Raw genomic sequence first — 14,758 nt, 5'->3', positions numbered from 1 at the left:
GACCAAGGTCAAGAAGACTCTATCATTGCAGCTTTTGCCAGAATCCTCCCCTTTGCGCCGTACTTATCAGTTTTCTTGGAACGGTACATAAGAGAAACCTCGTATAGACTCGATTCAGAACTACATCCTTTCGGAATTAACTCACTCAACACACGTCCTACGGAAAACTTTGCTATAGAGGACTTACAGAGGATTCTAGTTGCTTTCTGGAGGTTACTTAATTATGACAAGAAGACCTTCAGCCCATTAGTTCCACCTTCCAGAATACAAGAACTATTTAAGCATGGTCATGCCTCAATTAGGTATCTTGCTATTAGAGTGTTCTGTTGCCAGCTAAGCGCTTCCGACTTTAATCTAGAGGGACTTATCCGCCGATATATTGATCATGAAGAATCTCTAGTTGGAGATCTCGATGGAGTTCAGATCGACTACACCTTTCTTTCGTTGGTTGAGCGCCAACGAGCAGAAGAATGGGATAAATCTCGCCAAAAGATACGTATCGAGCTTGAGAACTTTAAAGGGGAGCCGTTCCAACCCCAAGCGCTCCAAGACATAGTTATTCAGTATAACACAACTATCCTTCCCCGACAAAATGGCCCGTCTCGTATGATGTCTAGGTTGGTACAAACGCCAACTACTCTAACTAATCTTCAGAGCCTCGCGCAGAATCTCCAGCAATCGGGGCCGATACTTTTGCATGGGTTGCCCGGATCCGGAAAGACATCGATTGTGTATGAGCTTGCCCGCGAACTCAAGATGGAAGAGAGCATGGTAACATTACACCTGAACGAGCAAACCGATGCTAAAATGCTCATTGGACTATACTCTACAGGTTCAAAACCTGGCTCTTTCTCATGGAGACCAGGTGTTCTCACAACCGCTGTTCGCGAAGGACGTTGGGTCCTAATCGAGGACTTGGACAGAGCACCGAACGAGGTTATGAGTACTCTGCTACCATTAGTGGAGCACGGCAAATTGCTTATCCCTAGTCGTGGTGAGACGGTAGAGGCTCCAAGCAGTTTTCGACTGTTTGCCACCGTTCGGACTACTCGAGGAATGAATGGGCATGAGAATCTTCCCAGTATACTGGGACAGCGATTCTGGAATCTGTCCAGTGTAAAGATGCCTCCGCCGGTTGAGCTGGAGCAGATCATCGTTGGAAGTTACCATTTATTACACAAATATGCCCCGATGATTATGTCAGTCTATAGGCGCCTTTGCCATCTCTCCAGTCTACCGCATGTGAGCAATTCCGGTCGGAGCATAGTAGATCGTTCCATTACGCCCAGGGATGTCTTGAAGTGGTGCCGTCGCCTCAACGAAACTCTCCTAGCTTCGGGCTGCAAGCTTGGCGACGAACCTATAAGTGAGACAACGAGAGACTGGATGTTCATGGACGCGGTCGATTGCTTCTGTGGGAACATTTCTAAACCAGAAACAAGATCTGCTCTTGTCAGTTGTATCGCCGAGGAGATGCACCTATCGCAGCAGCTTACGGAACATTACCTCAAAGTACACGTGCCACAGATAGAGGAAAGCCCTAGTAGTTTCAAGGTTGGAAGGGCCATGTTGACCAGAAGAAAGCACGCTAATAGAGTGGTCAAGTCGAGAAAACCCTTCGCGAGTACCAGTCACTCTAGGAGACTACTTGAACAAATATCGATGGCTGTCAAACTACGTGAACCCGTGCTTCTCGTAGGTGAAACTGGTATCGGAAAGACGACTGTTATTCAACAATTGGCTGAGTCGCTTGGCCATAAGCTTGTGGCTGTGAACCTGTCGCAGCAGAGCGAAGTTGGGGACCTTCTAGGTGGTTTCAAACCGGTGAATGCGCGAAGTCTTGCCGTTCCCCTAAAAGAAGAGTTTGAGGATCTATTTGCTTCAACAGGGATCTCCGCGTCGAAGAACCCGAAGTATCTAGAACGGATTGGCAAGTGCGCTGCGAAGGGCCAATGGGCAAGGGTATCGAAGCTATGGAAGGAAGCGCCGGCTATGTTCAATAAGATCGTGAGCCAACTTCAAGCCCAGGCCAACGCCTCTGGAAATGGCGAGCCCGATGGACAGCCTGCTATCAAAAGACGTAAAGTGGAATCCAAGCTGCAGTCGTTACTCGACCTGAGGCCGCGTTGGGAGGCATTTTCTCGGAGTTTAGAACAGTTCGATGTTCAAATCTCGGGAGGCTCCGGCAGTTTCGCATTCTCCTTCGTTGAGGGCAATATTGTGAAGGCTGCAAGAAATGGAGACTGGGTTCTACTGGACGAAATTAACCTCGCATCCCCTGATACGCTGGAGAGTATCGCCGATTTACTGGCTTCTGGCCCTAATGACGAGCCGTCAATTCTGTTGTCGGAAACTGGCGACATTGAGCGTGTGAAGGCGCATCCGGACTTCCGTATATTCGGTGCCATGAACCCAGCCACGGATATTGGCAAGCGGGATCTTCCCCCTGGGCTGAGATCGCGTTTTACGGAGTTTTACGTCGGTAGCCCAGATAAGGACCTGAAGGATCTACTCACAATCATCAAAGCTTACCTGAGTGGGAAGAGTGTCAAGGATGACCAAGCTGCTGATGATATCGCTCGACTATATCTGAACACCAAGGCCCGCGCAGAGGAGAAGCGTTTGGTTGACAGTGCAAATGAGGTGCCTCACTTCAGTTTACGAACACTGACTCGTGTCTTAAGTTACGTGAACGATGTTGCGCCTTTTTATGGTCTTCGACGAGCTCTGTACGAAGGATTCTCGATGGGTTTCCTCACATTGCTAGATAGAGCGTCCGAAGAGACACTTGTGCCTCTGATTCACCATCACCTCCTCGATAGACATGGTGCTAGATCACTGCTCTCACAGCCACCAAGGTACCCCGATGATGGAAAACATTACGTCAAATTTGTGAATAGGAATAAGGACCGACAATATTGGTTACTCCGGGGAGATGAAACCCCTATTGAGCGAACGGATTACATCATTACGCCCTACATCGAACGCAACCTCCTAAACTTAGTGAGAGCTACCTCTACTAGGCGTTTCCCTATCCTTATACAAGGTCCTACGTCAGCAGGAAAGACTAGTATGATTGAGTATCTTGCAAACTTCAGCGGCAACAAGTTCGTGAGAATCAACAATCACGAGCACACAGATCTTCAGGAGTATCTCGGAACCTATGTCTCTGGTGCCGATGGAAAGTTACGTTTCCAAGAAGGGTTGCTGGTACAAGCTCTCAGACAGGGACACTGGATTGTGCTTGATGAACTTAATCTTGCCCCAACTGACGTTCTAGAGGCGTTGAATCGTCTCCTCGACGACAATCGCGAACTGCTCATCCCTGAGACGCAAGAGGTTGTCCGTCCACACGAAAACTTCATGCTGTTTGCGACCCAAAACCCGCCTGGCTTATATGGCGGCCGAAAGGTACTTTCGCGTGCCTTTCGGAACAGATTCCTCGAACTTCACTTTGATGACATTCCTGAAGACGAGCTTGAAATCATTCTGCAGAAGCGCAGTTTATACACCGCGCCTTCTGACTGCAAGAGGATCGTTAACGTATATAAGGAACTCTCGAGATTGCGACAAACAAGCCGTCTATTTGAAAACAAGGATAGCTTTGCGACTCTGAGAGACTTATTTAGATGGGCTCTAAGAGCAGCCGAGACTCGAGAGGAAATTGCCGCTAATGGGTTTATGCTCCTTGCCGAGCGTGTTCGCAATGAGGAAGAGAGGATAGCTGTTAAAAAAGTTATCGAGATGGTTTTCAAAGTCAAGATTGACCAAGAACAGCTCTATGATATCCACAAGTCGCCATATCTACGGGTGCAGCCTCCAAATAATGGTCAGGGTGTTGTCTGGACCCGCGCCATGCGTCGTCTGTATGTCTTAGTTGCCAGTGCGCTTCGTCATAATGAGCCAGTACTGCTCGTGGGAGAGACTGGTTGTGGTAAAACTACTGTCTGCCAACTCCTTGCTGAGTCTCTTGGTAAGAAATTGCATATAGTCAATGCACACCAAAACACAGAAACTGGCGACCTCATCGGATCTCAACGACCAATCAGGAACCGGGGAGCTATTCTAGATGCATTGACTCAAGACCTTACAACAGTTCTAGAGGAACTCGGGCAAATGGTTGATGGTGACGTAGAGGTCTTATTAGGGAAGTACCACGCCCTTGATAAATCTACCCTGTCCAGGGTGCCCGTGGATTTACAACGCAGAATTTCGGATAACGAAGTCAAGATCAAGGCTCTCTTCGAGTGGGCAGATGGAAGTCTGGTCCACGCGATGCGAGATGGCCAGTTCTTCCTCCTTGATGAAATTTCATTGGCAGATGATTCTGTTTTGGAAAGGTTGAACTCTGTGCTAGAGCCCCAGCGCACGTTGCTCCTTGCAGAAAAGGGAATTGATGACTCGTTTGTCAAGGCTTCTGATGGCTTCCAATTCCTGGCAACTATGAATCCCGGCGGTGATTTTGGCAAGAAAGAACTCTCGCCAGCGTTAAGGAACCGTTTTACCGAAATCTGGGTGTCTCCTCTATCAGCCAACGAAGACGTGCTGCACATTGTGTCCTCGAAGCTTAAACCTGAGTTTCAACCGGCTGCAAGGGTCATTGTTGAATTCTCTTACTGGTTTGGGCAGAACTTCCGGTCCACGGCTTCAACTGCGTTCTCAATAAGAGACATTCTAGTTTGGGTGAAGTTCATTAACGAGAGCGCAGCTTTGAGTGCGGAAGCATCTGTAGTCCATGGTGCGGCTACTGTTTTCATCGACACCCTGGGTGCGAACCCATCTGCGTTGATCGCGATCGACCCCAAGAGCATGGACACGCAACGACAGAAATGCTTAGACAAGTTGAGCGAGCTTCTCGGTTGTGATGCGACTGCGATATATCGGGCGCCACCTGAACTGGCCGTGAGACCCGATGAATTGCGGATTGGTGACTTTTCCATCAAGCGTGTCGCCAATGAGAATTTTGAGGCTGGATTCGCCTTGCACGCCCCAACCACAAAGCTCAACGCGATGAGAATAATTCGTGCCCTTCAAGTGCAAAAGCCTATTCTGTTGGAAGGTAGTCCGGGAGTCGGAAAAACGACGCTGGTTAGCGCTCTTGCCCGAGCATGCGGAAGACCCTTGACCAGAATCAACCTGTCTGACCAAACCGATCTGATGGACCTCTTTGGAACCGATGTTCCTGTTGAGGGGGCGGAGGCTGGCCACTTTGCGTGGAGGGACGCGCCGTTCCTGCGTGCCATGCAGAACGGAGAATGGGTACTCCTTGATGAGATGAACCTAGCTTCCCAATCCGTTCTAGAAGGTCTCAATGCGTGTCTCGATCATCGAGGAGAAGTTTATGTCTCCGAGCTTGATCAGGTCTTCAAAAAGCACCCTGACTTCCGGCTCTTCGCAGCGCAAAACCCACATCACCAAGGTGGAGGGAGAAAAGGATTGCCCAGTTCCTTTGTAAACCGTTTTATTGTGGTATACGCGGATGTATTTAGCGAGGAAGACCTTCTGCTTATTGCCGAACACAACTTCCCTACGATCCCCCCTGAGACTGTTCGAAGAATGATCAACTTTATATCCAATTTGGAAACACGCATCCTGGTTGAGAAGGCTTTCGGATCCCAAGGTAGTCCATGGGAATTTAACCTTCGTGATACTCTACGGTGGTTACACTTGCTCACGTCCTCAGATCCTTTACTTAAGACAGGAAAAGTTGATGACTTTCTGAATATCGCGATTCGACAGCGTTTCAGAACCGAAAGAGATAGGCTGGAGGTCGACAATCTTTTCACTGAAACTTTCGAGGCGCCACCAAAAGGTCATCAATTATATCACAGCATTAATTCCTCCTTGTTCCAAGTTGGACTTGCGCTGGTGCAGCGGAATAAGCTCCTACAGCTATCGCAATTCCCTAGCATGGATGTCGTTCCTAGGCTCGTGGAGATAGAGTCACTTTTAATATGCATTAACCAGAATATTCCCTGTATCCTTGTTGGACCGTCGGGAAGTGGTAAGTCAATGCTTCTACAGCATATCGCTGCTTCGTGCGGGAAGTCACTCGTCACCTTTCCCATGAATGCCGATATAGATGCTATAGATCTTGTTGGAGGCTTTGAACAGTCTGACCCTATGCGCGATATAAACGCCGCATTACGACAACTGAGGGAAGCTTTGCAACTCTGGACTGCGAGCACCCTGGTCCAAGGCGCACTCGGCGACGCAGTGGATTTGTTAAACATCCTTGGCTCAATGACTAACCAGGCTGGTGTATCTCAATCACTGCTGGATCGCATTGGAAAGCTCTTGGCTCAACTCCCGGAAACATCTGACTTAGCGGTAACGCTATCTAATGTGCACGAGATTCTCCAGCGTTCTATAAGCATTTCAAATCCCAAATTCGAATGGCTGGACGGCATCATTGTTCAAGCGCTTCAAAAGGGAGACTGGCTGGTACTTGACAATGCAAATCTATGCAGCGCTTCCGTTCTGGACCGATTGAATTCCTTACTCGAACCAGGTGGGTATCTGATTATCAACGAGCACTGTGGCCCGAATGGCGAACCGAGGATTATCAAGCCCCATCCTGACTTTAGAGTATTCTTGACTGTTGATCCTCGTTATGGCGAACTCTCAAGGGCTATGAGGAACCGTGCCATTGAGATTTATATCGAGCCTCATAGTTCAGCCACACCTTTCTGGCGAAGTCGTGTCGCCGAGGTAGAGTCGAGTCTGAAGAGATATGAATCACAATTGGCGGCGTTATCATTTGACATTGAGAATAATTCATCTATATCCGACGTGGCTGTAGATTCTTTATCCTTCGACGATTTGCCCTTGTTGAACAAGTATACCCCATTCGATTGGCAACCACAGGCGATGTCGCTGTTACAACGAGGCGAAGTTATGGAACGTCGTTTCAGGGGCGCGCAATTGGATTTTAATGGCGCGAAGCAAGTGACGGGATCATACCTTCGTTCGGAAGTAATGGTTAATATTCTCACTACGATCCGTCAGCTGTATGCTCCATTGGCTGGGACTATTGCTCCTACTTTTGAAGATATGCAGGTTAGTATTCCCCCTATATTTTTGTTTCGCATTTGTTTATTAACCCTTCTCTAGCCGATTTATCCGCTACAAAATTCGGTTATTGTTCCTTGTCTTCAAAGTGACTTAGCCCAGCTTCCGTTCTGGTTAGCGGCATGCTATGACCGCCATGTAGATATTGTTGAAGCTAGGAGACGTTTATCTCTAGAAGACCCCCGCGGGAAGGGTTTCCGCGTTTCTGAATTGAACAGACTTCAGCGATCATGTATCGCCGACACGGTTGCTGCAGCGTCAAAAGACTCCACTGTGGGAGCTTACAGGTTCCTCAGTAACATCCTGGATGGAATCTACCCATTTATGCAGGCCAATATGTTTAATGCTGATTTCTGGAGGGTGAGTATTGATCTTGCGAGTTATTGAGTTTTGCATTCGCTAATGATACTAGGATCGAGCATACTTCTGTCGGGATGTTATGAACAAATGGTGGACAGCTCTTGATTTCCTTACGGCACCGCGATTTTCTGAAGCGGGTTTCCAGGCTTATTTGAGTCTCTTCTCCGACAGGCTGTCCGACTATATCTCCCATGGTGCGGATGACGGGATCCGTAACCTGGCCTCTGGTATCCTTAGGACAATTAATGATACCTTCGTCTCTGGGTTCAAATTGTCTACTGGCTTGAGCATGGAAATCCTCTGGGAGGGATTGCGACCTATCCCCATTAAGGATGAATTACTCCTGGACAACATTCGCCAAATGGAACGACTGGCCGCACAGTTCGACTCCGTTAAGTGGAAGTCTACAACTACACTGTCAGATCTTGCCAATATAATGACCTCCTTTGTCAAAGTATACCAGCTCATTCGTTTGGGTCAACCAAACGTGGAAACCCTTCTGGGAACTTTGACAACCGAGATAGAACAATTGGTTAGCAAACTAGGCGACGATGGTACTGCGGCATCTCCATTCATGGCTGCCGAGTTTGAAACTATTAGGCAGATTATCTTACTTGATAGCATGTCATGCCGAGAAGACCTCCCACAAACATCAGGAGAGGTGGTCTTATTGTCCAGTCTCCCTCTTGTCACCCAGATGCGCACCACCAGCGCATCTACTACGTCAAAGCTGCTATTGTCAATTGAAAGTATCACAAGCGATACCAATGAGAAACAGTACTGGGATGAGGTCTTATCGGCTCGTATCTTATCAAAGCTCGAGACCATCGATTCGGCTGGTTTAGGTTCTTTAGCCTCACTCGAAGCTGAACTGCCAATTTTAGCAAGACAAGTTTGTACAGACGCAGAGGCACTCACTGTTGACCGTCTCGGAAAGCTTAGTGAGGTACTATATTATCTCATGATGGACGTGTTATCTATCTACAACCCTGCTCTTGTCACTGAATTCAGTTCGGCTTTGCACGCAACCAACACAGCAGATGTGGTTAATCTCTCTGAGATTGGAATGCAAGACAATAAGCTGTTCTTCAATATGGAGCAACTTTGGCCAAATGCGATGCTTGCAAGCCTGGAAAAGCATTCTAAGATCGATAAGCACCATTTAGTTCCCTCTCTTGCGTTCTTGGTCGCCTCTAAGAGTGGATCTAAACATACAAGGCGTGCGCATCTTGCAAATGCCTGGGTTCAATTTTCAGTAGCTTTGATCAAACTCTTCGTTCCTGATAAGGCATACGACCCTCAGTTGAAATCGGTCTTAGGGCTTCAAGGTTATCGATACCGCTTAGATGCCTTGAATTATGAACTTGAACTATTGCGGAAATTCGAAAAGTTTCAGACGGGTCAGTCTACGAATCTGCGATGTGAACTTCTGGAAGAAGAAATCGCTGCGGTTGGCCCACCCCCTTCGTCGGTCCAAGCCGTGTATCGCCCTGCGGATCACCAGCTTAGCAATATCCAAACGGAATTCAATAATCTCCTAAAGGTAATCCTCAAATCTGACCTAAGCGTGTTGATACTTCAGCACTGCTCGGGCTCCGACTCTGCCACACAGGAACTCGATGTCATTCGAGACAATCTATCGAGAATAGCGGACCGCTTGAAACACGAGAAATACCGCGCGTATGAAGACATAGTGTCTCCTGTGATTAACATGATTCATTGTCTAGAGATCGGGTTATACCTAGGACGAAAGGCTGGATCGGGAGTTACTGATGGTAATCGTTCATCGAGAGGATTACTTGACCTTGCTCCTCTTCTTGGCGGAAAATTAAACCTCCCAGCTATACAACCAGCTCCGTCTCAGAGTTTCGAATTCCTATGCTACACCCGCATGGTAGTTGCTGTAGAGGGCCCAAGTGGACTTGAAAGGGTCAAGCAGGGGACTTTCCAGGCAATTCACTCATTATACGATCAGTGGGCCCAGAAGCTTGAAGCTGACAAGAAAGCTGAAGAGTCTAAGAGAAGCTGGTATCGTTATCGGGGCGGCCTCGATGAGGAAGAGGCAGCAGAACAAGAGGCTTTTGATGAACTTTTCCCGAGCTTTGATGAAGACGCTGAGTCTGAACAAAGTAAAATCCCAAAAGTCGGCGATGCTAGAGCGCTGGCTATCAGATTGGCTCAGGTACATAAAGACATATTCCTCACACCACAAGACGCAGTCAAAAGCATCATCAGCCTCGACAAGGACTTCGCCCGAAAAGTCTCAGAAAACGCCGATAATTCCGTTGAGGACAAAAATCTACTTTCAGTCGTACTCTTGTCTCTAGATGAGAAGTTGCGAGATATAAGTTCTAACGCCAACCTAGCCGAATACAATTTCTACACGGACCGTAATCTTCTTGAGGCCCGAAAGCTCTTGAGCTTGGTTAATGAGATCCGTGCTCGCTTCCAGCAACTTCGACAAGTCGACGAAATTGGTCATCTGCAGCCACTTATCGACGTTGTCTTATCTTGCGATAAAATTCTGCAGCTTGGACATTCAGATCCTCTTGCTAGCACAATCCCGAAAGTTGAGCAGTTACATGCCTTTGTGTACGAGTGGCAGTTTGGCGGGTGGGCGAGCAAAACATATGGTGTGTTGCCATTATACAACAGACTAACGGACTTACTTGTTGGTTGGCGCCGCCTGGAACTCTCGACATGGGGAAAACTTTTTGACATGGAAGTCAAGAAGAATGATGAGGATGCTAGTTCTTGGTGGTTCATTGCTTACCAAGCTATCATCGCCGCGCCATTGACCCTAGCTCAGGCTGGAGAAGATCTTTCGCAACATATCTCTGGTCTACTGAGGGAGCTGGAAACATATTTCTTTTCGGCTCCTGTCGGACAATTTTCTAGTCGTCTCGGCCTTCTAAAGCAACTTCATAAGCAAGTCGAGTTAATTGTCGTAGATTACCCATCAATGTCAGTCATTCGAGATGGTCTTCACAATTTCATCGGCTTCTACTCTCGGTATACGAAAGCTGTCGACGATCTGATCCGTGCTGGACGAACCCCTCTCGAGAAGAAGATGAAAGACGTCCTTCTTTTAGCAAGCTGGAAGGATACAAATATTGTCGCATTGCGAGAAAGTGCACGAAAGTCGCATCATAAACTTTTCAGGATCGTTAAAAAGTTTAGAGAGGTCCTTGGTCAGCCTATGAAGCCAATAATCGAAAATGGCCTGCCAGATGAAGCGATCAATGAAGCCAGGACGACTGATATCAAAACAGAGATTAGTTCAATCGACAAATCTGCGGTTAAGCTTTGCTCCGAAGACATTCCTAATTGGGGAGACGAATACCGCAGGTTAGCGAATGTACAGAGAACAACGGAGATTATGAGTAGGCTTAGCCGTATTCCAGAGTCTGCTATGGATGCTGGTGAAGCCATAAACTCTTTCCTTTCCAACCTTGAGGATTCGGCCGCTGAGCTTCGAAAGGAGACCCCTGGTACACTCACTGAGGAGAACAAGGCGTTGGTTAAGCATTTGAAGTCGCGTAAACGAAAGCTGTTTGCGGAGACTCTGAAGGAAGCAAGGCAAATGGGATTTCAGTATAATCTTAGTACTGACGTTCTATCCCAACAAGCCGCACTCTCTACTGTACTTGCTACGTCGGACACGCTTGCCTCGCAGGCTTTCCAGGAACTCAAGAATACGGATTACTACTTCCACAAGATGCTTGATCTTGCACCTCAAGTCCGACGAGCTTACAATGAACACTCGGATGACCTGACTACCGCAGAAGTTGACAGGAGTATCGGATTTCTCGAAGGTGTACTTCATGTTACATTAAATCAAAGACGCGGGTTAGCAAAAGCACTCAAACACTACGACGCACTAGCCGCCTCGTCAAGATATATTCACTCCTTGAGCGAATTACAAGGAGGCGACAAGATCAAGACCACGTCGGTATCTGCTAATCACGAAAGAGTGTGTGCTTGGGCTGTCCAGATTATCAAAGTCGGAAGGCATCTTATCGAGCTACACGCAAAGTTCGGAAACCTGGACCATAAGGAGTTGCTCCACCGGCTTGATGACCGCTTGTCTGAATTCACTAACTTGTCTTCTGAATGGAAATCGCTTCCAGTTATACCCGGCAATCTTACTTCAGTGGCAAGATCACACTTAGAAACAAGGGTCAGCCTATCGCTTAACCAATTCCGAGATGAATTGGATGATGGCTGTCGAAAATGGCCGGCGTTAGCATTCCTGCTGGAGCAAATCAGCCTATGGACTATCATCGACGAACAGTCTGTATCCGCTTCGACTGTAGGAACTAAGCAACTCGAAGCCGTGCTTTATGCATCTAAAAGCCTCTGTGATAGTATTCTTGTAACCATTGAACAACTCAATAAGACAATGACCAAGTTGCCTGGTTCGCAAGAAGAAGCCGGATGGCTGGTAAAGCATGGAGAGGTCATGGCTGATTCCCTTAGAGTTCTACATATGGACAAGGTCGAAAAAGGCATGACGGAGCTCTTCGCACTTTTCGCACAAATAAATTTGGCTGATAACTCTGTTAATCGAATTTCAACTGCCCTGATGGCAGTTCTGGCACCGATTGTGGACCAGTATCAAGTCGCCTGTAATCAAACCGTTGAGACGTTCGCGCGTACTCACAAAAACACCTGCAAACTTGGTTATAAGTTGAGCAAAAGTTTCACCCAACTTTCCTCTCAAGGCTTTTGCACTCCACAAGAAAAGTCAGACGAGAAGTCCGGAGAGACTGGAGAGCTTGAGAGCGGTACGGGTCTCGGAGAAGGTGAGGGCGCCGAGGATATCAGCAAGGATATCCAGCCCGATGAAGATTTGTCTGAATTAGCGCAAGAGAAAAATCAAGAATCAAAGCAGGAGATGGAAGAAGAAAAGGACGCTGTTGATATGGCCGACCAGGAGCTTGAAGGAGATGCCGAAAGCGTGGATGGCGGCAACGATGACGAAAAAGGATCTCAGTCTGGCGATGAAGATGAGAGTGGCGACGAAATGGACGAGGAAGCCGGTGAGGTGGATGACCTGGACCCCTCTGCTGTTGATGAAAAGATGTGGGACGGGGAGGATGAAGAGGATGCGGAGAAGGACCAACAAGGAGAAAATGCAAAGGGACAAAAGAAGAAAGATGAACAAATCGCTGCTGAAGCACAACCAGATACTCAGGAGGTTGACGAAGGAGAAGATGGCAGTCAAGGCGATGAAAACCCTGACGAGAACCCTGGGGCAGAAGAGAACGAGGATGTCCAGCAACAAGAGGAAGCTAATATGCAGGACCAAAACGTCCAAGAGCAGGATACCTTGGCGTTGCCCGATGATATGAACATTGATGGGGATGACAATGACTCAATGTCGTCATTGAGTGACGACGAACTGGATAAACTCTCGGATGTCGACCAGGAGGAGCAGAAAGACAAGCATATGAGTGACCAAGAAAGCGAAACCAATGAAGACGTGGACATGGAGACGGCGCCTCCGGATGCCGGTAATGATAACGAAGAAATGGATGAGATCGCGGATCAGGATGAAGAGGCTAGGATCGAAGAAGACGAACAAGCAGAAGAGCCGGAACAAGATACTGAAGAACAGGAAACGGCCCAGGTACCATCTAATGACGAAGCTAATGCAGCCAATGAGGACGCTGCGCCCAGTGACGTCAAGGGTGGCGGACAAGACCTGGACCCTAACCAGACTGATGAGGTTGACAATACTCAGAGTAATGCCGCCCAGCGAGAGAATGGAGAGATGGGAGAGAATGCGGCAGATCAGGACACTTCGGCTGGCAAGAAGGGCAGTGTTTCGAAAACTCAAGAGCAACCAATGCAGACACAGTTGGATGATACAAAGGATTCGCCAACTCGTCAACCTTTCAAGGCGCTTGGAGATGCTCTAGAAAAGTGGCATAGGCAACAGCAAGAGATAAAAGAAGCTCAAGAACAAGACACACAAGAGCAATCGACAAATGCTGAACCGGAATCAACGATCAAGGAATTCCAACACATTCAAAACGACGAGTCTGCTGCGGATACCCAGGCAATGGGCACTTCGAATGAAGAGCAAAAGCAGCAGATTGATGAATCAATGGCAATTGACGAGGACGAGCAAGCTACGGACAGCCGGATTATCCCTGAAGACGAGGCCGAGGCAGACGATGTAGACGCAGACGCAGACAAGATGGACGTTTCAGAGCCCCAGGACACTCAAGGGCAGCAAGACGCGCAAAAGGAAGAAAGACCTAGCGGGGTATCAACTCATCAAGGTGCTTATAATCGGGATACGACGCCTCCAATAAATGGAGAGGAGTCCCTAGAAGAGGTGGAGGAAGAGATCCAAGAGACTTCTACGCAGCTCTCATCAACCCATCTGTCGGAGCCAAGCTTGGAACTGAGAGATTTTGACGAGACGATGCAGCAATGGACCTCGTTCCAAAGCAAAACTCACCCACTTTCTCTATCTTTGACTTCCCAATTGCGTCTTATTCTTACCCCTTCTCAGTCTACCAAGCTGTCTGGATCCTACAGAACAGGAAAGCGCCTTAATATCAAACGTATCATTCCCTATATCGCTTCCAGCTATAAGAGAGACAAGATTTGGATGCGCAGAGCTATTCCTACCAAGCGCTCCTACCAGATCCTGCTCTGCGTCGACGACAGCAAGAGTATGGGCGAGTCAAGCTCCGGCGAACTGGCACTAGAGTCGCTCGTCATGGTTTCACGAGCTCTTACAATGTTAGAGGTGGGCCAGATCGGTGTCTTGGGCTTCGGTGCAAATACCTTCATGGCGCATGAGTTCACCGAACCTTTTGCCTCTCACGACGCCGGCGCTAAGGTCTTGCAGAAGTTCACGTTCCAGCAAGACTATACGGATATCCAACTCCTTATCAAGCAGACAATCGAGCGGTTCCGGCTCGCACGTCTCCAAAGCACAAGTCGCGGCTCTGAGGATCTCTGGCAACTAGCGCTGATACTATCAGACGGGTTGACGCCGTCAGCAGCGCACGAGCACATCCGCGTGCTGTTGCGCGAAGCTATGGAGGAGCGCATCATGATCGTGTTCATCATTATGGACGACACAGCGTCCGGAAAGGACAAGGACAAGCAGAGCGTCGTCAACCTCAAGAAGGTCCGGTTCATGGGCAACGACGAGATCCGTACCGAGTACTACCTCGACACCTTCCCGTTCCAGTACTATCTCATCGTGCATAATCTCGAGGACCTCCCGGGCGCGTTGGCGGGGTTGCTGAGGACGTGGTTCGCGGAGGTGAATTCCTAGGTGCGGGGTGGTTTGTTTGTTGTG

General features: G+C 48.3%; 1 protein-coding gene across 1 annotated transcript; it reads left to right on the top strand.

Annotated features, from left to right (window-relative positions):
• Window positions 1-3,363: 3,363 nt before the first annotated feature.
• On the top strand, window positions 3,364-14,734 carry F4812DRAFT_450474 (uncharacterized protein; the record flags this gene model as incomplete). The annotated part of the gene is made up of 13 exons (XM_047936091.1): window positions 3,364-5,088; window positions 5,248-7,059; window positions 7,114-7,431; window positions 7,484-9,931; window positions 9,962-12,478; window positions 12,515-13,258; window positions 13,289-13,322; window positions 13,356-13,705; window positions 13,763-13,934; window positions 13,989-14,009; window positions 14,046-14,164; window positions 14,198-14,212; window positions 14,252-14,734. 13 exons carry the CDS (start codon window positions 3,364-3,366, stop codon window positions 14,732-14,734), a joined length of 10,758 nt encoding a protein of 3,585 aa, XP_047791507.1.
• Between the last annotated feature and the right edge of the window lie 24 nt (window positions 14,735-14,758).

The sequence above is a fragment of the Daldinia caldariorum genome, assembly GCF_022478825.1.
Source record: "Daldinia caldariorum strain CBS 122874 unplaced genomic scaffold F4812scaffold_5, whole genome shotgun sequence".
In the NCBI taxonomy this organism is placed as follows: Eukaryota; Fungi; Ascomycota; class Sordariomycetes; order Xylariales; family Hypoxylaceae; genus Daldinia; species Daldinia caldariorum.
Note: the sequence above shows the minus strand (reverse complement) of the source record. Positions and strands in the feature narration are given on the sequence as shown.